Below are 26,848 nucleotides of genomic sequence, written 5' to 3' on the forward strand. Positions count from 1 at the left end.
TTCGCTTAGTCGGCAGGTTGGCTGCGGCGGGGGTATTTAATTCTTGTACTTAATTTTATTGTCTCTAATTTTAAAACGGAAGTGAAAGTTTAATAGCCCTAAATAGCGCAATTACTTTTCGGACCCCATATTAATTGCATTGTTATCATAACGACTCACTGTGTACCACTACATTGTTGTGGCAAATTTTCAGCATTGTTTTTGTATTAAAATATAAGTTATATATACCGTTAGAAAGGTAATATTCTGACAAAAAAGTGTATGTAAGAAGTTTTCAGTTACGTGTAACGGTATCCATGACACTTAGCAAAATGACTTAAAAAATCTAAATAAAAAACAAAATATTTAATAAAACTATAAATATTCGTAGTATTATGAATCTAAACAATTAAGTAAAATACACCATGGGAAAGGTAATTTTTTTGTGATTAATAATCACTAAACATGTAGGGCACTATTAAAATATGAACCCGAGTTATATAGGGAAATGTAGAATCGTGTCACACAGCTTTGGCGGCCATTTTGATTACGTCATCAACACACATAGAGTGCCCGAAAAATTTGTGTCCCGGGCTTTTTGGACTCGTCTACGCATGTACTATCTGAATCCAAAGGGGCGCGTTGGTTGCCAGATGTGAAATATTTTGGTGTAATTTGTTGCTAGCCCACCCCACTACATCTTTAGTTGAAAAACACAAAATCCTGTCACGACCATAACGGACGTTTAAATGAATATTTAAAATAGTTAATATTATTTTTATAACTATGTTTTGCTATAAACTAATTTACTTTTATGACCATTATACAATAAAAAGGTCACTGAGCTTTTGGTATATTTGGTCTTTCTAGAAAAAAATAAAAAAACTCAAAAAATTGAAAAAAAGCCAATAAAATCTTTTTAAGTTTGTATAACTCCGAAAAAACTTACCTGAGAACCGAAAAATCGTTATGTTTGTATAGAGATGTGCTTCTTTTGTGTATAAAACATTGAAATATGACGATATTATTTTAATTTTTGAAATTTTTATGATAGAAATCATAAACGTGATGGTCAGGGACAAGCGGTATGGTCGTGAATTGTCTGGAATAATCTAAATCTTTCTAAACAATCCTTCAATTATCGTGTTAGTTATAATAAAAATATGTGTTTCAATTGAACTAAACTGTTCAATTTACAATTATATTAATGTTATTGTCACGACTAAACACATTATAATCCATAAGGCTGGATTGGTCGTGAAAAAACCCGCGGTGGTCGTGAAACTTTGGTCGTGAAATTACGTGTTATTTGGCTCTGTTCTGGCGGTAGCCCTGCACCTCATGTTCGAGGATACAAAGTGGACTTCTACGTTAATCTAGCAATTGAAATATCTTATAAACAAAAATTAACACCATGTCTACTTCATCGAATGACTACGTACGGTCATGGACACACCAAAATTACAAAAAACACAATATTTCCTTTATTAATCTTGTAATTCCGCCTTTCAACTCGAAACGACCGGCACTACAATCCTGACGTACTTCCCGAACTAGTCTCTAAAACCAACTGACTCCATCGACGCCAGGCTTGCCACTGTCGTGCTCCAAAGTTGAAAATTTTTCCCATATGGTCTTGACGCCAAATCGAGGGACAGACTTATTTTGTCATGGTAGTCAGTTTGTAATGACAATAAAATTATAATATGCTCCTTTTTTGTAAGTTTAATAACCATTGATGACATAAAAATATGGCTTTATATATTTCGGCATGAATAATTAGTCTAAAAACAGTGTGAAAGTTGGAAAATGTACCCTAGGGACACGTCATGGTCGTGAATTTTGAGACTTTAAAAATATGAAAAAAATACCTAGAACCTATTTAAAACCAAATAAATGTGTGTAACATGTTGCCCCGTCCCAAAAAATATTAAAACACATAATAATAAACTAAAAATCCAGTATCTACGAAATAAAAGGCCAGGGACATAAAAACGTACGTTTTTAAATTTTCACTCCTATAAATGAATCTATATTAAAGAAATAAAATGAGCTTTTAAAATATAGTTTGGTTGAATGTCCTTTGAACTTAATGAAATTTACATATAGGCTAAGATGCTTAAAAATAATGCAATATTTAAAAATAAGTGCCAAATATGATGGGACACCCAACTATTTGAAGCTGTTGTTGTAATGTTAGGTTTATAATGCCAACAAATTAAATAAAATCCAGGAATAATTTGTTTTCCAAGTAACGTTAGATACAATACTGACATTTCTTGTTTAAATGCTTGTTCAATAAAAATGTAGTTGCAATTAAATTTACATTTACCTAATGTGCGTGGAATAAAAAGTAACGTTTTTGGAAAAGTAGCAAAAATTGTAGCTGTAGCTACATTTCATTGTAGCTGTAGTTGTAGCTAGCTACTTTTTCGGAACTGTAGCTGTAGCTGTAGCTAAGCTACTTTTTTGGAAATGTAGCAGTAGTTGTAGCTAGCTACATTTTAATAGTAGCTTCCCCAACACTGGGTAGGGCGTATGACCACCCAGATCCAGTGCAGTTCTCGTATAGATTACGATGGTATATTCTAGGCAAACATTCCTCTACACAGCCTTTGCTGTGAAAGGAAATGTCCAACCGGATGATGAAACGTGTTTGGTTTCAAGTTTCAACCTTTGAAACATATGTACCTACAGCTGCGAAGGAATTGAAATGGAGTTCTGCCAAAGCGCAAAGATTTTAGGCACTGTGCTTACAACGCCTCCAGATGACGCTTTGGACGATCACGAAGAAGATTTGTCTCTAGAACAACTGTCATTCATAATACCTCCAGAGTCAAAACCAGCAGACATCATAGGGGACGAAGGACTGCGATATGTGGCTGGTTATGTCGCATTTAAGTTGAAGAAAAAATATCCCCACCTGGGAACACCCTCAAGCCACATATTGAGCGTTGATCCAGAAACATCTCAGCAGTGGATCGAGACTGTTTCCAAAGGGGGTTTAAGCGTCCCTTCAGACGATTTCTTAGGCTTTGCCAGACAGATTGAAAATGCATTCAATGAAATTCATGGTGAATGTGTTTGCAAAGAGCGTGGTATAAAAAACAAAGTGTTTGATAAAGTGAGTAAAACCAAAGAATTGTACCCAAATATCCCCGATAAAGCGGCGTTACGACTGATACAAGTTAGAACTTATATTCGAATAAAGCACCTCAACACAAACTCTAATGCTGCATTTGAGGAAGGAAGGAAAAAAATGACAAATAAGTTAAAGAAGTTAAAAAAGTAGACGAGCCTGTAAAAAAACAAAAAGTTTAAATGAGTGTTTAAAAGTTTGTTTGATATTTATACCAATGTTTGTAATTTTCAATGTTAAATATTTAAAAAGTCATAGAGTTAGAAATTTAACAATCATAACTAATTAGTAACTGTATTGAACACTGTCTTTATTGTAGGCCTACAACTATCACACACTGTACAGTACTGCAATGTCTTGTTTGTGTTTTTTATGCCATGACTTAGGGTATTTTGTCTTATGTATTGTATCCTAGTTCAGTTATAACAATAAACCTAATTTTTAATTAAACCTTTAACAACTAAAATGAACTCTATTTTAATGATAAGTTGTTCACTTTTATAACCACAATATATTGAATTTGATACTTTTAACAGTCACTTTTACAATAAAATGAAAGTTTAACGTTGTTCAGTTCAGTTTTGGAAAAGGGTTTGTCGATCATTACATTTTAAGTTGTTATCCGATTTCTTAAAACGCAGTTACGAATTTTAAAGGTGTTACGAAATTGTCCTCAGTAAAATGTTCCGAACAGACCCGTGCGTTTTTCACATTAATGCCAACCCGATCACTCGATCGCAACCACTGTCGTTTTGGATAATCATTTTATGGAAATCTATAATATTTTTCTTGAGAGTCTTTAGTTTTGCGATAGTAATTTTTACAACCGGCAACTGCACAAAACACCATTCCACTATTTTGAAAACATTACAAAAACAATAACAATCAAATCAAAACAAACACATACCAAAATGACAGTTACAATCAGGTGATCTTTTGTTTGCAATCCGAGTGACGTCAGAATTTACGGGAATAGCACACCTATGTTTTTTCCTTCCACAATAAGAGTTTAATATTTAAGGAATTTGTAACACATGACATATAGTTTAGACAACTCACTCTGAGGCATATTGAAGCCCAGGTCTAATGTCCACTGCTGCAGCATCTGTATGAAGGTGGCCAGAGCGTTACCTCCGTTGAGAGCAGTTGCCACAGCCAGGTACTTGCCATCAAAGTATGGGAAATATTCTACCGGACTGGAGGCTGGAACATGCGGCGTCAGTTAGGAACCATCAATCAAAGCCAGAAACATGCCATCAAAGTAGGTAATATAAATAAAAGAATAAAATAAATAAAGAATTACATAGGAAAACTGGCCAAATATCAGACTGATATTGCTTTACCTGAGCTGAAAACCTTTTTCCTACCTTAGAGAAATATAACTTATTTGGTGGTCTCCCTGAATGGAGCGCCAAATTCATCCAGTTAAAGAACACTGTGAGCTTTACAATGATTCTGATGACAATACTTTAATACTTTTTCAATGAATAACGTGAAGGAAAAAATTAAGGATGAAATTTGGGACAAACTTGTGTGTTACCCTAAACTGTTCTTTGTCCAAACAAAAATATTCTCTTAAAGACGAGTCTAGCAGTTCAGGTGTCAAAAAATACTCTCTATGAAGCAAGCCTTTTTATCATGATTGCATTAATGACTTTCATACATTGTTTGGATAGCAAAAATAAGTTATTGCATTTATTGATTAGTTATTGAAGAGTCCGAATTAGATTCTGGGGCAATGAATTCTTCACCAACTTCACGCAACATTGTGCAAACCAAATATAGAAAACCTCTGTCTCTTGTCACTTCACCAAGTCCTAGCTTCCGCCTGCTCCTCGCTTCACTTCAATCTGTGGCAATCTTACAAGTTTACTCACATAGGATACAGCTGTGTTTCAAATTGAACTGTTTGCAACAGTTATTTGTTTTTTAGTATTCTTTTGTTCAGATCCGAAATAGGATTAAACTACGACCTCAATTCTCGCCTGCTAATTAAAAAGTTAATTTAATTATACTTACCATCGACTTGATCCGTTTGGAAATTAGCAGCAACAAATCCCAGCTGTGCGGATGTAGAAATGTTCAAAACAGCATCATCCAAATTCCGAAGTGTTGCTAAAACTGAACACTGCAGATCTCCTAGAGCTGCAGCTAGAGCCAAGTATTTGATCATAATCAAAACTAATAGGTACTTATAATTTGGATGTTATAAATACGTTTGGTGTGCAAACTATACAAGCAATGTGTCTGTACCCAAATACATCATAATTATTGGTATATTGTATGGTACACAAATTAGGAATATTTTAGTTGACAGCTATTTAGGCTACAGTACAGGGTCCATAGGAAGTGTTTCCGGGAATTTAGAAAGTCTTCAATTAGATAATATTGTTAAAATATCTTTAAGATTAGTGTTTTATCCTATATTTCTGTAATATTCTTTTTACAACAAAAGCAATCTAAGGTTTGAACACCCTGTAGGATATATCCTAAAGACATAGATTTATAGTTGTCTTATTAAGTTTTTAAATCTTGTAGGTTCATATTGAAAATAATTCCACACTTACTTTTACTTTTTCACTTTTTTAAGTTTACTTTGATGGGTTTTCCCTCACTTAACACATTCACTGCTGACAGCTCTGATCGGAGTCTTGCCATACTGGCACATGGTACTTAGGACTCCGGTTGGAGTAACGGTACATCTTTTTTTAAGATTGGTCTACAGTGAGCTCCGTGTTTATCGGAGATCAACTATATATTAGAATGTTGTACCACTCCCATACTTCATTTCAGTTGCGTCAGATTTTTTTCCATCAACTAGTGCCGCTAGCGGACGGTTCCAAATAGAGTCCCCTTTGTGCACCCTTTAGTGTGAGCCTAGCTTTTGCTGCGTTTTAGCCTTTTTGAGGCTTTTCAGCAGTGAACATTATTTTTATTTACAGTTGTCTGCACTAACTTTTCAGGATGGTACATTAAAAGTTATTTGTTGTTTCTATTGGAAACATAATGACTAATTTCCTTTTCATATCCATAAAAATCACTGATTTACTTAATAGTTTTGTATAAAAATCCTGATTACTTTTTCCTCCCATACATAGTATGTGGAGAATGTATTGTTTTGTAATTTTCGAGTTTGACTACTTTGAGTTTTGGGGTGATATATTTGTTTTGGGTGCCCTGAGGCCCGAAAAAGTAGGGTTTTAGGTGATGTCTGGTTAAGTGTATGAGTGTGTGAGTGTCTGCGTATAGCGCTACAGACTACATCTGTGGTATGATTTTGATCAAATTTTGTATGTGGGCAGTGGCGGCGATAGCGGGCCCACGAGCTAGGGGGGCTTTTAAGCATTGACCGGAATTTTTCGGGAAATTTTACCGGGACAGGGGCCTGCGATTGTGCGACAGGCTGAGGGCTCCTATCGTAATAATATTTATAGGAGAATTACCATACTTTTTTATGACAAAAATTTGTTAAACCCAGTAAGAGCACTAGGACAAGTAGTTTACAACAGCTAAACTGACACTATTAGTATTACTAGACCAATCGATATAAATCCTCTACCAACTCAAGTAAAACAATTTTCATCAGTCATGCAGGTGTCATTAACTGTCCTCGTGGACTTTGTAAAAGCGCCATAATTGGGCCGTATTTAGAACCAATGTGGCCCCCTGCCTAGGAGATCCTCCTAGGCCCCGGCGGGTCACACCAGAGCCCTCTATGCTGATTCAAATAAATTAACTTGACATTTTTTTACGACCAAATCGGCGAATTAACCTAGGTGGCTAGGGGACTAGCTAATAAATCATTTCATTCTTTCATTGACGCTAATGGAGGATTTTCATTTAATTTTTTACTATGAGGAGGCTGCACTTTAGATTTGTTTACTTCGAGTAAGGTAAAATTTGTTACTTAACTATAGGCCTCGAACCCAATCAGGTCGGTTCAAAATCGGTTTGCTTTGGAAACAGTTGATTTTTTATATAATGGCAATTTTCGAGCCGGGCAGAGCCTGGCCTACAAGCTTGAGAGATCAAGCACAATGTCAGAAAATCAAGCTCATCGAGCCGATTTTCTCAGTACACAATACAAAAATGCCCAATTAAAAGTAAAAGCTTTTATGTCCGCGAAGATCACGCTCACTAAATTGAAAGATTAGGCCTACGCTTTTTCTGCGATCGCGGATATCGACCAGAACATTTCCCCGCGAGTGACAATGACATTCTCTCCGCGGCCGTATGAGATGTTCAATATTTTGCCGCGATTGCGGAAGACGATATTGACGTTTCTTTTTCCGCGAGAGATATATCCAGGATTTTGCTGCGATTGCAGAAAAAATTATTTCCCTCTCACCACGGGTTGCGTAAAATACTAGGAATTGGGCCGTGAATGCGGGAGACGATGATGTTGTGATTTGATGATGTCCTAGGTTAATTGCAATCACGGTTGGTTGATGATAATGTTTTCATGACTACTGAAATTATTCACGATTTTGCTGCGATCATGGAAGACGATGATAACACCTCGGTGCCTTGGGAGATGCTGTGGCAAGCTAAAGTGCAATTGCTTTAATACTTTTCGATGAAATGGCAACCATACAAAGTCGGTATATTAAGCCAAGTATGAATGTTTAGGCGATAATACATGTGATAATGTTTTAAAGAATATTGGGAGAAGGGGGCCTGGCGAACAAACTTGCTGGGGGGCCCGCGGGATCTTATCGCCCCCATTGTATGTGGGTACTAATCCGTAGTATTTCCAGGCATTATTTTTTTTGAGAATTTAGTTTTTTATTTTTTCATGATGGGTTAGCCTCTGGATCGAAAATTGCAATATAAAATGGTTTAGGTTACCTTTTGCGTCGAACGATCCTTGTGTAGTAAGTGATAACTACAGCTGTTTCATGCCGCTGGGGCACATCTTCAGGTTGTAGAGCGTCAAGATAAAATAGCTGTCATCCGTGGATGATTTGGTCAAAATAAATATTACACAGAAAACATAAATAAGAAAACATTTAAATACACGAATTTAACAAACTTGGCCAAGTGACAAACTGACAAACACGCGAGACAGGCGCCAGTGAATGTTGCGTCATGACTGCGGGCGTGGTCCAAGCATCAGCTGTTACCCCCCTCCCCCCTACACCTTAATCAGGACCTGTTTTGTTTTGGTCTATTGGTTTTGGCAGTATTGTAAATAATGTTTGATCTGAATGAAGTTTGTTCGTTTAATAGATGGTCAGGGTGTTCTTTGGATACCTTGTAAATTTCTAATTTCTCTATTGTGTCCATATATCTGCCTTTATTGCATAAATGCATAATTTCTAAATTACTATGTATATCTGTGTAGTTGTGGTTTAAGTTAATAATGTGGTTGGCAAATGCTGATTTCGAGTTCTTTTTGGGTAGATGTTCTTTAAATCTAGTAGCGAACGAGCGAGCAGTTTGGCCGATGTAGAAACTCGGGCAATCGTTGCATTTGAGTTAGTAAATGCCGGTGTTATTATAGTTTTTTATGGTATTTTTTCCATACCCTATAAAATAAGAGAAAAAAATTGAATACGGTATTCTCAAAGATGGCTCAAATGATTTTGATACAAATTTAGTAAGTTATAGTCCTTTTAACACTAAACAAAACAGAACAACACCCTTTATTGTAAAAATTGAGGTTCAAAATTTATAATAACTTATGTGATTTTCTCATAAAATAACAAAAAATGGATTTTCAAAAAAAGCTTGACCGACTTTGATTAATGATAACTATTTATGGTTTTTAAAATTCTATACAGTTTTGTATAACAGGATGTATGATAAGTTCCAGGTTTTTTCCTGGATTTTCCAAGTTTTTTTCAAGTTACTGCGTGAATGTTTCCCATATGAACATTATATTAATTCCTGCGTAAATGTTTAGTTCCAATTAAACTATAACTAATTTAAGACTTACAGCTAAGGTATGCATCAATATACATTACATTTGTATGTTTATAATCTTTCCAAATATCAGTGAGCTAGTGTTGATCACAGCAAAATCATGAAAATCTTCTGCGGCCGTAAAGACATCATTATTGTCATCTTTCGCAGTCACGGAAACGTCATCTTCGTCATCCACGATCCCAGCAAAATCATGAACATCTTTCGCGGCAGTGTACACATCATCATCATCATCGTCTTTCACGGTCACGGAAACATCATCATCGTCATCCGGGCTCTTGGCAAACCCACTAAACACTTACGTGGCCATGTAGACATCATCGTTGTCTTTTGCGGTCACGGAAACATCGTTGTCGTCGTCCAATATCGCAGCAAAAACATGAACATCTTCCGCTGCCGTGTAGACGTCATCATTAATTCCAGTGGTCATGAAAACGTGATCCTCGACTTCCATGATTGTGGTAAAATCATGAACATTTCTCGCAGCAGTGTAGACGTCATCATCAACATGTATGGAATGTTTTGTGCAAATAAAGTATGTCTATGTCTATGTCTAAGACTGAACGTTCATAGATTTATTGACATAGGCCACTACGTGTAACAAATTGTTTACGTACCGATGGGTGTTCCAACAGGGATTCCATGCCACTGATCTGCCAATGTTCCAGCCACATCTCCACTTGGTATAACCTTGAAGTAAAAAATAAAGTTAAACTAAAACAGAATGCCTTGCTGGCCTCACATTTTCAAGTTTTTTGAACATCTTTTTTTAATGGAAAAACAAGCAACGCTCATTTACGTACAAGCACTCATAATGCAGCTTCAATCTAAAATGCTTGCACACACAAGCTAAAAGACTTAAACCATTAAGGTAGCTAAGATACCTACATAGTCCACCAAAGATTTCAACCATAAATCATTTCTATAAATTATTGAATTAAAACTAAATTATGTTCTGCAGGTCACAACTTGTAGATTGAATCCAAAGTTGACAATTTTTTCAATGGGTAACAAAAGGTAGGTTGTTACCTTAAACTATAATGAAAACAGCGCTTAACTCCGTTTTCAGTTTATTAAAAAGAAATTTTTTTTAAGTTAATTTCTTGTTTGATTTGTTATGGCTAAAGTTAATGTAAAGGATAAAAGAAGGATGAAGTATAAAGGAATTCTTTGGCATATCCTTAAGTGTACATAGGATCTTTACCACTAGGTTTCTAAATAAAAGTAGTTTACATAGCTAGCAAAGCAATCTATAGTTCTCGCCACCTTAGGTTGAGGAAGCCCAAACTGATTTGCAGGGCCATTATCTGTTGGTTCCGCACGACCCTTTTACAATCCCATTAGGCCGGCCGCACACAGATGCACCATTTCACCTGAAGCAAAACTTTCTGCGAATGCGCCAAATCACTTTTAACCAGTAAAGCTTAGTGGCTCTCAAAATTCAATTGACCTTTTGTTGTTTAAAAATAACTCATCTTTGAAAAATTAATTTTTAAGTTCCATTAAAACTTAAATTATGTTTTTAATTACCGTTGAATTGTTTAATTTTTCTTTCTACCATTTACATAGTCATACAGCCCATGCAAAGTAGTAAAATAATTGAAGAAATAATTAATATATTAATTTACTTGTTTACGTTGGTGACATCGATTTAACAAACATTTCTATTTTTGTCTCATCTTAAGGGACAATGTTTATGGTTTTTGAACTATAAAGAAAATACCAATTAACATAAGTATTTTAAACCGTAAACATTGTCCGTTTTAGATGGGAAAAAAAGAAGTGTTTGTTAAATTGATGTTGCCAAAGTAAACGAGTACGGTAAATTAATACATCAGAATATAATTTTAATTTTACTAAATTTTAATATTGTACTAAGGGCGGTCAAGGAAGTGTCGCTAATAGGATTCTAAAAGGGTCGAGCCGGTAATGGCCCTGCAGGTCAGTTTGGGCTGCCTCAAGTTAAGGTGGTGAGGAGTATAACCCATGATTGGCAATAGAAATCAGCTGATGCTAGTGACGCATAGCGTCATGCGGCTACATGGTGCATCAACCTAGATCGTGCGAGCCTTCCGTTCATCATTCCTCTTGGTCTGTCACTGATACCTTTTTACGATTCGCAGGCCCGTTTTTGACCATGTCAGCGCCCTAGGCACAACTAATAGTAGCGCCCCTTTGCAATATATAACAGGGTGACCACCAACCGGGAAATCCGGAAACTAAGCGTGAATTTTTTTGAACCAGGAATTATGTGTTAATTTTCTACCTGGAATTGTCAATTTACAACAGTGACTTTCCGTGACCACGGGAGACGGGAGGCAATAATATGTCTCCACAAGGCCTCGAGGGATGATCAGAACTTTGCCGCGATCGCATGAGATGATAATAATATCAAAACGACCGCGGGATATGATCATGATTTTACCGCGATCGCGCAATACGATAATGAGATCCACAGAGGATAATCAGAATATTGCCGCGATCGCATGATACGATGATAATGTCTAAACGACCATGGGATATGATCATGATTTTACCGCGATCGCGCGAGACTATGATAATGACTAAATGACCGTGGGATATGATCATGGTCCACACAACCACGGAAAACAGTCAGAAATTTTCCCCGATCGCGGAAGACGATAATGATATCCACATAACTGCGGGATATTATTAACATTTTGCCGTAATCGCGGGAGACAATTACGATGTCTTCACGACAGCGGGAGACGATTACGATGAATCACGACAGAGGGAGACGATTACGATGTCTTCACGACCGCGGGAGACAATTACGATGTCTTCACGATCGCGCAGAGACGATTACGATGTCTTCACGACCGCGGGAGACGATTACGATGTCTTCACGATCGCGCGGAGACGATTACGATGTCTTCACGATCGCACGGAGACGATTACGATGTCTTCACGACCGAGGGAGACGATTATATGATGTCTTCACGACAGCGGGGGACGATTGCGATGTCTACAGGATCGCGGGAGTTACAATAATGATGTCTACTCTACACGGCTGCGAGGGATGGTCAGAATTTTACCGCAATCGCGTAAGACGATGATAATGTCCACTCAACCACGGGAAAAATCAGAAATTTGCCTCATTCGTGAAAGGCGATGATGATCTCCAAACAACCGCGGGAGATGATTACCATTTGCCGCAATGGCGGGAGAGGATGACAATGCCTCACGACCATGGGAGGCGATGATGTCTTCATGGCTGTGAGGGATTATAAGAATTTTATCGTGATCACGCAAGAAGATGATAACGTCCACACGACCCCGGGAAAAGATTACAATTTTGCCTCATTCGCGGTAGACGGTGATAATCTCATCACGACCGCGGGATGTGTTCATATATTGCCGCGATCAAGGAAGACGATAATTATGTCCACACATCCGCTGGAAATAGTCAGAACTTTGACGCGATCGCGGGAGACGGACGATGACGACGTATATACAACCGCAGTAAATAATTAACATCTTGCCGCAATTGTGGGAGACTGTTAAGGTGTCTTCACGGCCGCAAGCGATTATCAGTTTACCGCGATCGCATGCAAAAACGGCCACAATTTTTTTTCTTTTTTCCAATTTTTTGGCGCCCCCAAAAAAAGCAAATTGCCCCGCGCCCTAGGCACGTGCCTACCTTGCCTATTCGGTAAATCGGCCCTGACGATTCGCAAGAAAAAAAACGTTTTTGCAAGATGCCTGATCTCCATTTAGACGAGTCAAAATAAGAAAATTTATTGCACAACCTTAAAAAAATTGCTACAAATGATTTTGTATCGTTAATTTAATCTAATTGGTATATTAAAAAACATAGTAAAAGTCTAGGAAAATCGGAATCCCGGAAGTGGGTTATTTTCAAGATAGCGCCTAAATTTGCCAGAAAGTACAGATTTTAAAAGTTATTATTGTATAAAAGGCACATTTCTTATCAGATTGTTTTAAAATTTGGTTTAAATGTAAACAAAACAAATAATTTAGTACATTGAAGCGTTATTACTAATGGAGAGGTTGCGTTTAGCCTAATGGTTACGGACAAAATTTAAAAAAATCTTAAATTTAAATTCCCATGTTATTCTTATGGAGAATAAGTCAACTGTTGTAGTTTGCTTGCTTATGAACATATTTTGATCAAATTTGGAAAATACATTCATTTGTTACTAAACTACAGTATTAACAATTTTCAACAAAAAAGACATTTTTACCCTCCCTGTTGCAGCAAACCTAAGTACTTGTTAAATCAATTCTATTTAAATAGGGAATAAATGTGATGTTTTTAAGGAGTCAATTTAGTTTAAATCCAATCAGGCAAATGGAAATTCGCTAAGTCTGCCGGTTTGCTGCGGCGGGAGTATTTAAATGTGTATTATTGCTTTAAATTAGTTTTCATTCCGTTAGAGTATAATTTTAGTGGATAATTATTATTCATGTATTCCTTTGTTCTCTCGTATCAAAAACTGACTAGGCCTGGTGCTCTTATGCAATTTTCTGTATATTATGGCTGATAACGATTTTCAGCCTGCTTGCCCCATTTTTACAAACAACTAATCGTTAAATACGAAGTGGTTGAAATCAGACAAAAAAGTGCGTCAATATGTCCACCGAATGGTGGAATAAACGCGGCTAGTGTTCGAAGAGGGGACACCATAGTAGAGGTCCCTGGAAATAAGGTGCATACAAGTTGTCGTAAGATATACATTAAAAAAAAAGAGATAGAGCTACACTTGAAGCGAAAACTTGAAGGTTAAAGTAAAAAGCAATAATTGAAGCAGCAGCAATATTCACAATACCCCCGCCGCAGCAAACCTGCAGACTAAGCGAATTTCCATTAACCTGATTGGATTTACACTAAAATGCCTTCATAAAAATAGCACATTTATTTCCTATTTAAGTAGAATTAGTTTAACGAGTACTTAGGTTTGCTGCAACAGGGAGGGTAAAAAAGATTTTTTTATAAAATGATAATAGTTTAGTCAAAGTATTTTCCAAAATCAATCAAAATATGTTCATAAACAAGCAAACTACAACAGTTGACTTATTCTCCATAAGAATAACATGGGAATTTTAAAATTACAATTTTTTTTAATTTTCTCCGTAACAATTAGGCGCATAATAACGCTTCAATATACTAAATTATTTGTTTTTTAAGCTCTACAAAATGGTTTAAAAAGAAATTGTGAAATTTTGTGTTTTTAGGGTCAAAAATGGGAAAAACCTATTTTTACCCCATAAAACCCCCCATAAACCCCCGTTCCCATAGTCCGATCATGCTGGTTCGCGAACTCAATCAAGTTTGTCCCGCCTTACACCTTCAAACTAAATTTTATCAAAATCGGACAAAAATTACTCAAGTTATCGTGCGGATGGACATATATATATATATATATATATATATATATAGATATATAAAAATTTGAACGAATGGTGTTTTTGGCCTCTGGGGACATCAAAATGAAAAAGTAAATCGGTCCCGGGCTTAGGTCTTACCATGAGACCTACGGTAATAGCTACTTCCCTATAGGGAAATTCGCTAAAAAGTGGCATTAACACGTTCGCTGCTACGGACGTTCCGGAACGTCAGCCGGGCCACGGCGCCAGGAGCTAAGAACGTTCCAGAACGTCACCGTTCAATGTTGTTTAACGTTGCTATGGATAAGCCAGCACGTCACAAGCATTCTATATTTCTTTGCAGCTCGTGGGGACGTACTTTTCTGACAATAAAAAATATAGTTTCCCAAATCACCACCAGGGTCGTTTGGAACAGGGCTTTGTTTTACCTCTTTCCTGCTAGATAGCGACACTACTTTACCGACTGTAACCTGGGTAGTGCTGCTATCTATCAGAATCCCTTAGTACTATATCCAAAGCCAGTTTTATTGCAGAACATTGCCATCCAGTATAACTACTGTTGTTTTTACTGTAATTCAGTGTATCGGTGGCAATGTCACGCAGCGGCCGAGCGTAGTTCAGCAACTGGCGCCGTCCCGGCATCTAGCGCTCAGCAGCGAACGTGTTAAGAGAAAGGTACAATCATATACAATAATATAGAGAAAACCCCCACCACAGATGACATTAATGTTCAGTCGGCTTTAAATTACATACCTGAATCACTTAGAATTTTATAATAAACAACGTTTGTTGGAAAAGACAACCATCAAAAGGTTGCTGGCATCGGTCAGTCGATTATTCAGGAAGTCCGCAAACGAGCGCTAGTTGATCATTTACAATTATCCCTTTCTGTACAAATGCATAATTTATTTAAGACCAGATTTCTAATTAGACACTTTATATAAATTGGAGTTCTGCTCGTCGTATAGTGAAGTGCAAAGATTTGGAAAAAAATGCTACTAATGTTATTGCCCCAAACACGAGAATAGCACTGAAATAAAATATTCAGCTTTGTTATTAGCAGCAGACAATGTTGACCACAATATTTCAACTCTCGGTGTAAAAGTAACGTTTCATGGAATGGAAATGATAGCTGTCATGGCACCAGGCAAGACCACACTAGTGTAGCCTTGCACCAGGACAAAAGACAGTCTTTAATATAGCAAGGCGTCATTAAGCTGAGTTGAATATTGCTGTATTATCGAAAGTGCCGATATTTGTTTAATCTTCAGAAAACAATAATAAGTATATTCATAAAACATAAGTTTTACAGAGCCCCTAATTTTCCCTGAATGTAACAAGAAGATTGATATTTTTTGGGAACTGTCGTTCAAATTGGCTACTCTAGGATGGCATGGTTTGATGCACACTATTTGTAAAGGAAATGGATACCCAGGAAAATCGTCTGTCAGGTATTTGCCAATGACAGATATGTACTCTGCAGACAAATGATGTATTCTTTCCACAGTGAAATTCCCGTGTGTTTCTAGAAAATGTCAAAAGGGGACCTTACCTTACAATCATGTAGTATTTACCACTCCGAACCAGACCACAGAGCTCATTGATGGCCTTGGTTGTAAGACCAAGTCCATTTTATATGATGGTAAATGTAATGGTTTCATAGGAAAATTGCGATACGATATATTCAGCAAAAAGGTCGTTACCACTTCTTAATTCGTAATCACCTCCGCCGACTGAATGTGCCTCAAAACTGCATTGTCGCAGAGGGTATTACCAGATTCTGGTATGGATGGGAAAGGAAAAGTCCTTTAAAGTGGGACTGGAAGATCCAGAACGACCGATTCTACTCAATAATTACAACAAAGAGTGCTGCACCAGAGAGTCTGTTGAAGGTCATTCATTGTAACTGTTCTACCAATTGTAAAACCTTAAGATGTTCCTGTAGAAAGTATGGCCTTCCTTGCACAACAGCCTGTGGTCCATGCCAATTTGAAGAGCGTGACAATGTGCAGAACAATTCATGTTCGATAGAGTTAGATGAAGACGAAGACGGTTGAACAAGTTTTAACAAGCAGCCCATTTACTATATTAACATTGTAATGAATTGTATATTTGTTAGAATATTTATGTTAATAAAGTTTAAATGTCTTCTTGCACATTGTGTACATCATTTTGTGGTGTTAAATGGTTATTTTGATTGAAAATCGAAGATATGTGTTAACAAATATTCAAGATACCTTGATTTACTTATTTTTACAGGAATCTTAGACGCCATCTTGGAAATTACCCTTTCCGGATGCCCGATTTTCCTAGACTTTTATATTTCCATTGACAGGTATCTATTAAAGTAAAATTCAACAAAAAATCATTTGTAGCAATTTTTTTGGGGTGTTTGCATAAGTTTACTCGACTAATTTGACAACTCGACATTGTCAGCAAGTAATTTAGGAATCATCCCAACTTGCATTAGGTCCACAGATAAGTGTTTAAGTGTAAGAAGCTAATCAAATAAGTGTATTTTAAGTGTAGGAAGCTAATTAAATAAATGTATTTTAAGTGTAGGAAGCTAATTAAAGGTTGGTTACACTCAATCTCAAATCAACATGTGTTTTAGTTCAACCATATTTTCTATAGATTAGATTGGAAGGTTTCCAATATTAGCAATAAATTAATAATTGTAATCAAATCTGGCTTGGCCTGCTTTCTGGTCTGGGTAAAAGATCTCCGTCCTCTGGTCCCTAGCTAGGTTCCCAATTTGGTTATCTCAATCAATTTTGATAACAATAAACATAGGTTAGGGCTCAGACAGGCTAGGGTCTGATTTCCAGGCTCTGGTACACCATCTTACAAATCAACCACAGAGCCAGAGAGAGCCTGCTCTGTACATGTGGTGTCACAATGTGTGTTGTGTTAGCACAATTCAATACATACACCACAATGTACATACTAGCAGTGGAAGCCAGTTGAGTCGAGCGATATTGTTTCATAGTCTTTAATAAAGCAATAAATAAAAACAATGTTCATAGATATTTTATATATATTGTCAGCCAATAATCATAATAAATATTGATGAATAACTACTAAGTCTTACGCTTTTTCCAGTCCTTACCTCAGGCAACAGACTGGTGGGAAAGCCAGCTCCCTCCAGCAGTTCAGAGTTCCAACTGTGATCTTCTGTGTTGAAGTAGCCCCAAGATGCAGCGTTCTGCACGGACATCACAGGGCGCTTCAGATTGGCCAACATAGCAACCATGAAGTCCTGCACTGTCCCCGCACAGTTGAATCTTTCAAGCTTTTCTGGCCTATTCACCAAACAATTTTATTACAGTAGAGACCTAGAGGTTGTCAAATTAACACATGCACTCATGTCTTCATACGTACTGACATCTACAAGGGTGCACTCAAACCTCCCTGTCAGGTCCTTACCTCGTTGTTAGCAGATCTGATAATACTGCAGTTGTTATGATTTGAGGCAATGAAGTAACCGTTTCAATGGGTCGACTTAAACAAGTCTATTCACTAAAACCTGACCACGGTGATTCCAGCATTTCTAGAGCCACCGACACTACTACCCCTTCCTTAGGTCATGCTGACAATCAACTCAAGGCAATTTGATACCAAAGCCTATTTTGAGGACTACATGCTTTGGACAATTGGACATCAAGTGAATTTTCAGTACGGTTCCAGGATTAAGATTTTTTTCTTAGTTGATTCTTCGTGGTTCAATCACTGGCAGGGGGTGTTGTGTCTGCCTGTATATAAATTTTTATTTCACATTTGTTATTTATTGATTTAATTTTGGTTTTAATTGTTTATTTGTTTTACAACATAACACAATCATTGTTATCACTTTAATTTTTGAGTTTTCAACTTCACTGTCTACAAGGAGTTAACAGACTTAAGTGAATTGTGGCCATACATTTACATGTTTATAAACAAAATCTAAGATGGTATGTTACGGATACAATTTAACTTGCAATGTCATCAGACTACCCTGTTATGTGTTGTACAAATGATGAATGGTTAAATTTAGATTTCAAGTGCACAATTTAGTTTATTATAGTTTTTTTTTTTTTTTTTTTAAAAAAGGTTGGCGGCCTCTTTTAACCTTGCATTTGCCCGTCCACATAGACTACAGATCTGTGCGTGGAACGTATCCAGCAAAGCAAGGGGTGAGCCGGTACAGTACAAAGGTGAACTGTACTGATAAAAGTTAGTGGCAGTGACCAGAATCCGAACCCACGACACTTCTGCCTTGGGCCCGAAGTCCGCGACGCTACCGACTGAGCCACCGACTCACCCAAGAAAAGACTCACCAGTTGAAAAGATTCCATTTACCTAGTAGTTTAATACTCACAAAATCTGTTGACTTACCTATTTTTAGCAATCCAGAATAGTGTATTGCATCCATAACCTGAGTAAGCTCTGAGGTGTGAGTCAGGTTTAGGAAGAGAAGACAAAAAATCAGGATCACATCTGAAACAGTTGTAATATTCACTATGGGACTACTTGAAAAAGTGGCTCAGGTAAGCGAATAACTCAAATGATGAATAAAGATGCATGTTGGATGAATGAGATCCTTTCCCATATAGCACATAACATCAATTTGACGTAAAAATTAAGTTAAAGACGTCAAATTGATGTCCTGATCAAATTGTAGACGTCATATTGACGTCAAATTGTGGTCAGTTTTTGTATCACATATTTCAATAAAAAAAAAATTTGTTTCCTTTATTTTTAATGATGAAATATTAATACTATAATGTCCATGGTCTGGCTCCTTTTGGACGAGAGGGTCCAACTTCTGTCCCTGAGCCTAGTGTCATCTGGAACTGATACTCACTATCGAGGACATCTCCATCATCAAATTTTTGGTTAGACTAACTATCTGCTAATCTTTAGTACATTTGCAAAAATCAAGTACAAAATTTTCTGTGGGGCAGTTGAATAAAGCAAGAGAACTTTCTTTCTGACAAGAAAAACAAGACTAGCCTCTGTACAATCATTGACTATATGTGAAGATGATGAGGAAGAAGACAATGAAAAAGGATGTTAATCCTGTTCTATGAAACAGAGATCAATCTTTATCATAACATGAATTTGTGATGTATTTTCAGTGGCAAGAACTAGAATATTCAATTATAGAACTAATGTTACCTTAGCCTTTGTTCTTGCAAGAACAAAGGCTCAGTCAACATTAATTCAATAATTAAATATGAATTTATTTTGTATGTTTTAATTGTTTTAGCTTGGATCATCGTAATAAATAGATAACCTTTTTATTTTGTCAAATTGTTATTTACATAACTATTACCAATTTTTACCTTAAATATACTTATATTTTATCTAAAAAAACTATCAGAAACCATACAAATCGTGCAAATAAAAAAATCAAAACTTGGCGACTATTTGTGTAATTCCTGATTTTCTCTTTTAATCTTAAAAACGCTGTAACTTTATACCTACATCTTATCTATTTACATATTTGTATATATTATTGAAGTAAATTTAATTCTCTACAACCTTCTTTCCGTCAATATTTCTGAAAAATAACAAGGAAGGAGAAAAAATAAGATTTTAGTATATATTATTGAAGTAAATTTAATTCTCTACAACCTTCTTTCCGTCAATATTTCTGAAAAATAACAAGGAAGGAGAAAAAATAAGATTTTAACAAAAAATGTGAGGTGAAAATCTTTTTTCGAACATTATATTTTTTTTGAGCGCGGATATCTCAGAAACTGTGCGTTTTTCACTAATAATGTATACGATCAAAGTTGTAGCAAATTTAATAAGCTTTAACTTTTACATGGAAGAATTTAATCTACGACACACCGTTTTCAGGTTATAAGCAAAAAACCGCAAACTAGGGCATTTACACCTCCCACCACCAGAGAGCGGCAGGGTGATTTTATTCTCACCTATCCCAATCATATATTCATTAGGGGACCCTCCCCGACACATTTTTGAAAAAAATTGGGAATACATAGATTTGTTCCTCTATTTTTCCTAATTTGGACTTATTTGCTTGAACTAAGTCCATGGAAGCCAAAGGCCATCTAGTATTTGCCCGCCATAAGAGCAATGTTAATTTTGTCATTTTCAAACAGCTGCTGAAGAGCTATTTACCACCTTAAAATATTTTATCACATGCTAAAGTGATTGTAATTTAAATTAGTATACTGTGAGATTATAAATTTGCTTTGTAGTTTTTTTTTTATTGTTTAATGAGTTAGAACGTCTAGGCTCCAAGGACTCTAAAGATCAGTTGAAGAGTTATGAAATAACTTTCTATAGAGTAAAGATCTTGCTTTGATTCTGAAAAATATTACAAATATAAATGCTTCACAACTAACTCATTAAAAACCTAGACTTTTCCAGGTTTCTAGAAAAGCTAAAGCCGAGCTCTGAAATATTCGACCACTAGTCCTCCCACACCATTTAGTAAAAACCAACCTTGAGTCCTGCCAGGTATAAAGGTTGGACACCTGGGTAGGGACAATGTCATAGCGAGAACTCTCTATGTCTGCTCTCTCCCAGGGAGCTGAGGTGTCATAGTGCCACAACATGACCCCATGCATTTGTCCACAGATTCCAATAATCTCCACCTATCACACATATAAAACCATGTAAAGGTTGCACAAATAAGTGTGCTTCAGAGTTTACTGAAAATAAAATAGCACATACTGAACATAAAAATCTTTTCTATTTATGAAATGTTTAATATATATATTTTTTTTTTAATAGCGTCAAGTTATTCACTATTTGCCTATGTCTACGATCAAATTAGTTTTAAAGTTTATTCAGTAGTAACATTGTGCTGAATAATTTGGGGTGTATAAAAATCAGATGTTAGTAATTCACATTGTACAGAATAATTGATGTTATTTACATAAATTTATAGTTGGCTGAGAGCCAGTAATTCAGAGTTCACCTGGCGCAGCAGTTCCTTGGGTAGCCGAGAGACACAGATGTGAACTGCTGACATGATCTTGGGCACATTCTGCTTGTTGCCCTCACACCCCAGCTCACTAGGTACATTGGCCTGGGTATCCTTTGTCTGGCGTGCCACCACCTGCAATTCATTCTTTAACTACCAGTTTTTTGGGGAAAAACCAAACCGCGAGAATTAATTGAATATTTCAGTTATGTTTCATTGGTTGTGACACAACAATTTCACTGCGATTGTCTGACAACATTGTGACATCTTTGATATTGCGAAGAAAGTACCAGATTTCGCCATGATCTAAGGAGACAGCGTTATGTATTAATGATTTTGCCTGTATCAGGAATAAATTTGGGAATGTCTAAAAGACTGCAGTAGATATCCAGGATTTTGCTGTGACAGCAGGCGATGATTATGATGTCCACGCGATTGCGGGATACAATAGTTTTGTCTTCGCAATCACGATGGATGTTCAACATTTTGGCCACGATTGCAGACAATGATATTATCTTCGAGATCTTGGCAGATGTTTTAACATTTTACTGCGATTGCTGGAGACATAATGTCTTTACTAACGCACAGGAATTTATATGATTTTGCAACAATTGGAGGAGACGATAATGACACCTTGACAATCACCAAGATTTGGTTACGAATTACGATGATACATTATTTTCATTTACATTACATAAATGCACACTTAAACAAAATCCATAACAGCTTTTCTATTAGAACAAGACAGTTAATCATTACATATTATGATGGAGTGTTTAGGAATAAATCATAACTAGTTTCAAGGATAACTGCAAACATTTCTCAGTGATTGGTGAAACTAGAATTTTACTAGCAATAATCCCTGTAACAAAATAAATGGTATTAGCAATCTGACACGTACTTTCTCTTATTAGCTAGTTAACAACCTTTATCATGGATATCGGTGGGAGTAACGTTGATATTTTATTGTTGGGAAATCACAAAAGCTGTAATAACTTTTGAACCGTATTTTTTACAGCAATGGGGGTTTGCACTATATCTTTACAATTATAAGGACCATAACATACTAATTTGAATCAAAACCGGTTTTTTCTCAAAAATATGATTTTACGTTATTTTATGCGGTTTTTAATGGAAAATAACCTTAGTTACAATATCTTTTGAACCGTAATTTTACGGAAATGGGATTGGTGCCATTTTGTTCAGGATTTAAAGGACTATAACATACTAAATTTTTATCAAAATTGTTCAGGTCATTTTTGAGAAAATCTTTTTTTTCCGTTATTTTATGGGTTTGATGGGAAAATCACCATTAAAAATCAAGATTAAAAAAATTAAAAAAGCCTGGAGATACTATGGACCTACATACCAAATTTCGTCAAAATCGGACCACAGGTGTGGTTTGTAGCTTTTGTACACATCCACATGCAATGACAGACACACACACAACTTTTTTGGGTTCAGGGGTGCCCAAAACGGATATATCCACTCAAAACCCAAACTCAAAAATTTTGACAAAAACAATGTAAAGGGGGATAAAGTAAAAAGGGTTAATATAGCATCACCAACAGTAAACTTTACAGAAAGAAAGTGATCTTTAGTGGTTTAGGCTGAAATATAAGTAGGTGGTCATTTTATTTATTAACCGAAAATAAATGAAAAAAAAAACAATAAAACAAAAAACAAGCTGTAACACCAAACTGAGTAGAATTGCAACCGACACATCACTAAATTAAATAGCCTAAGCCTAGACTAATATAGAAAGGCACAATAAATACATAAACTGAGAAATGCACAAGGTAAATATTTTAGAAAATAAAAATGAGGAGGAAAGACAGAAAAACAAAGCAAATGAAGCATTGAACATACTCAAATCATATCATCTAATCATTGATCTTGTGAGGTACTGACCTTGCCCTCAGTCCAGTCCACCAGGCAAACCTTGACAGACGTGGTGCCAATGTCAAGCCCGAGGATGATTCTCTGGTCAGTCCCAGTGCTCATATTATAGCCCTGTACCAAAAAACAACTCAACATTTCGCCAATCTTTAGAAACAAGTATTTATTCTACAAACTAGTTTGTCTCCAACAGGGCAGTGAAAAGGAAATTTATTACAGAATTTTAACCAAGCCAATCACTCACATATTTTCAAGCTTATTTTTTGATAGTTGAAAAAAAATTAATAGTTGATTTATGTGATAATGCCGTGACCCCCTTGGACTAGCTTGAAGCAATGCGTTAAACAGTTCCAGGCTAGAACCGTCCTAGAATGTAAAGGTGGGACATAAAAAAACTACTGTACAACTAATATTGTACTTCCGTTTTTTATAAAAATCAAATTGAAAACCCATGATTACTGTAATCAGCAGTTTTACTATTTATATACCTAAATAGAAGCTTAAACAATACCTAACAGTAATTGAGTTTCGTTTTCAATCTAGAAATCATTTACTTAAATGAATATAAACTAAAATTAGTTTATGATATTATAATAATTATTGTTAGTGTTAAATAAGAAAGCTGAAGGAAGATATGTTATTTACAGGTAAGGTCAGACTAACCCATTCCTAAACAATGAAAATAGATTGTGTACCCTTTCATAATAAACTGTTGGATTGGGAAATAAGCAAACTTGAGATCTTGTTTAGAAAACCATAAACAAGAAATCATCAGAGCTTTTCCTAATGTTTAAAGACTCTATCTACAAACAAATAGATCCTCTAAACTAAGGGAATGGGTTGTAGATTTAAATTACTCGTAACTCATTGATGACCTTAGAAGAATGTTACGTGTATGTGGGTATAAAAATAAATATCCAACTATAAATAAATAAACATTAGCAGATTAAACTTTTCTTTAAAAACATCCTAGTTAAAGTTAGACGACACCATGTGATTCTTATAATTTCTCTATTTAAATCTGATGATGGTAGGAGTGTTCAATACAACATTATCCCCATTTAAAACCTGATTATGTGTTTGACATCTTGTATATGTATTCAGTATACGTCTAATGGTAAGACCTAGACCCGGGACCAGTTTAATTTTTTGTTTTGATGTCTCCAGAGGCCAAAAACACCATCCATTCAAAATCATCATATCTACATATTATGTGTCTGTTAGCAATAGCACGATAACTTGAGTAAAAATGATCCAATTTTGACAGAATTCGGTACAAGCATGAAAAATTAATAATATAAACTTAAATTTTGATTCTAACGAGTTCCCAACACCAGCATGTTCCAACCTCAATCGGGGTATCACTGATTATAAATTGGCTTTTATTCCCATTTTTGTCTCCCAAAACACTCCATTATTGTTGAAGATGCATTAATGCAACTTTGCAGTTAAATTGACTGATCTATGATTTGAAAAACTATTTTTTATGATATCAACACCTAATTTAGGTAATTTAGACTCTAGGCGAGTAATTAATTGATTTTTAGGGAATTTCTCATATACCTCATCTTACCTTACTAATAATATTATAAATGTGAAAGTTTGTGTGTTTGTTTGCTTGTTTGTTTGAAGTTTAATCACACATTAACAACTGGACGGATTGGGCTTAAATTTGGCAAGATGATAGCTCACATTCCAGATTTAACATATAGGCCTATTCTTACCTCAAAAATCCTTTCGGGCTTCGCCCCAGCAGCTCTGTAGTTCTTCATGTTAACCTTATGAGTATTCATATTTAAAAGGAATTAAAGAATTTGGTCAGCTTTTTCAACTTATATAAAAGTTAAAAGGTTTACCAACAGAGTCCTTCAACTGGCCACTCCAATTGTGCACCCTCGCTACTAGTTGCGAGCCCACGCAACTAACGAGCGAGTGGCCACACATAATAAGGCTCTAAGCAGCAACAAAAAGCTGTGATACACAAAGAGACCTGTCAAAGTAGGATTGTTTACAGTTATGTTTATGGTTTTAATTTAATGAATAATTTGTGATACCATTGTGTGAATGTTTGATCATTTATTTTTTCTATTGTTTAGGTGCAGTGGTAGAACATTATTTATATGGTAGATGTGTTATACTGTACTATAGCATACCGTAAATTTAAAGAACAAAATTTTATCAAACTGTGTCCACCCCATTGCAAACGCAAATCTTGAGTATAACCGCAATAAGTAATAATGCCAACTCCGTACGAAGGATGGGTACTCTGCTAGTATATATATATATACTAGCAGAGTACCCATATATATATATATACTAGCTGTAACCCACGGGCTTTGCCCCGTTTAACTTCTTAATTTTCAAGATTATCTCGTTCGCATGGCTCAATCACGTCCTTGTTGAAGTTTGTTCGCTACGCTCACTCACCTTTAGGTTGGAGCTCGTTCGCTACGCTCACTCACCTTTAGGTTGGAGCTCATTCGCTGCGCTCACTTGCCTTCAGTTTAGCTCGTTCGCTGCGCTCACTTGCCTTCAGTTTAGCTCGTTCGCTTCGCTAACTCGCCTCCAGGTTGAAGTTCGTTCGCTACGCTCACTCACCTTTTGGTTGCAAATTAGCTGTTGTCATAAATGTAAAAGAAATAATAGTGCTGCACCCTGTTGGTAATCCTTGTAACTTTAATGCTATTGAACATCATAGAACAGGACCAACTTGTTTAATTGAAACAGCTGTTAAGATTCAATAATTCCATTTCTCATTAGGTTAACATGGGAAACTCCAGAGCCACTGGGGCGGAGCCCGAAAGGATTTTTGAAATAAGAATATGCCTATATGTTAATCGGGAATGTCAGCTATCATCATGCCAAATTTCAGCCCAATCCGACCAGTATTTTTCGCGTTCACTTGTCACAAACATACATCCATACATCCATATATCCATACATCCAAACTTTCTCATTTATAATATTAGTAGGATATATATTATTTATTTTATATATATATACTTTATGTATATATATATTTTCCCCATATCTCACATACATTATTCAAACTAGATTGCGAAACAGTATAGAATGGGATTTTATGTGGTAAAATTTTAATTGGGTTTTCCCATTTTTGGACCCCAAAAACATTCAATTTTTCCCATTTCTTTCAAAATTGTTTGTAGAGCTTAAAAACAAATGATTCAGTATATTGAAGTGTTGCCATACACCTAATGGTTACAGAGAAAATTCTTAAACACTGTACAATTTTAATTCCTATGTTTTTCTTATGGATAATACCATTGACTATACATAAATTGTTGTAGTTTCCTCGTTTGGGATGTATTATTTTGATCAAATTTATTTAACAAATTTGTTTATTTCATACTAAGCTATTGACATTACAAAACAAAATTTACCTCTTTCTTTGTAGCAGTTAGCCAACACATTAAAATTAATGGTACAGTATTTATATAGGAAATTAGCCTGATGATTTTAAGGGATTATTTTAGTAAAAATCCAACCAGGTAAATGGAAATTTGCTTAGTCTGGAGGTTTGCTGCAGCGGGGGTATCTTAACTCTTAACTGCATTAGTCTTGATTCTAGATAAAAG

At 35.9% G+C, this 26,848-nt stretch overlaps 1 protein-coding gene across 3 annotated transcripts in view; it reads right to left on the bottom strand.

The window, feature by feature from the left end:
• The window catches only part of LOC129004932 (sedoheptulokinase-like), a 46,828-nt gene that overhangs the window by 10,532 nt on the left and 9,448 nt on the right, over positions 1 to 26,848 (bottom strand). For all 3 annotated transcript variants that reach the window (XM_054433645.1, XM_054433646.1, XM_054433647.1), the window contains 8 exons: positions 23,265 to 23,366; positions 21,348 to 21,488; positions 20,870 to 21,021; positions 18,788 to 18,889; positions 17,523 to 17,715; positions 9,661 to 9,733; positions 5,138 to 5,269; positions 4,178 to 4,321 (listed from right to left, as the gene is read on the bottom strand). In XM_054433645.1, coding sequence (XP_054289620.1) covers positions 4,178 to 4,321; positions 5,138 to 5,269; positions 9,661 to 9,733; positions 17,523 to 17,715; positions 18,788 to 18,889; positions 20,870 to 21,021; positions 21,348 to 21,488; positions 23,265 to 23,357 — 1,030 coding nt within the window. In that variant the 5' untranslated portion in view covers positions 23,358 to 23,366. The remainder of the gene's footprint in view (positions 1 to 4,177; positions 4,322 to 5,137; positions 5,270 to 9,660; positions 9,734 to 17,522; positions 17,716 to 18,787; positions 18,890 to 20,869; positions 21,022 to 21,347; positions 21,489 to 23,264; positions 23,367 to 26,848) is intronic.

Source organism: Macrosteles quadrilineatus, unplaced genomic scaffold (genome assembly GCF_028750875.1).
Source record: "Macrosteles quadrilineatus isolate MER2022 unplaced genomic scaffold, UCM_ALF_1.0 Scaffold_13__1_contigs__length_4303367, whole genome shotgun sequence".
NCBI lineage: Eukaryota > Metazoa > Arthropoda > Insecta > Hemiptera > Cicadellidae > Macrosteles > Macrosteles quadrilineatus.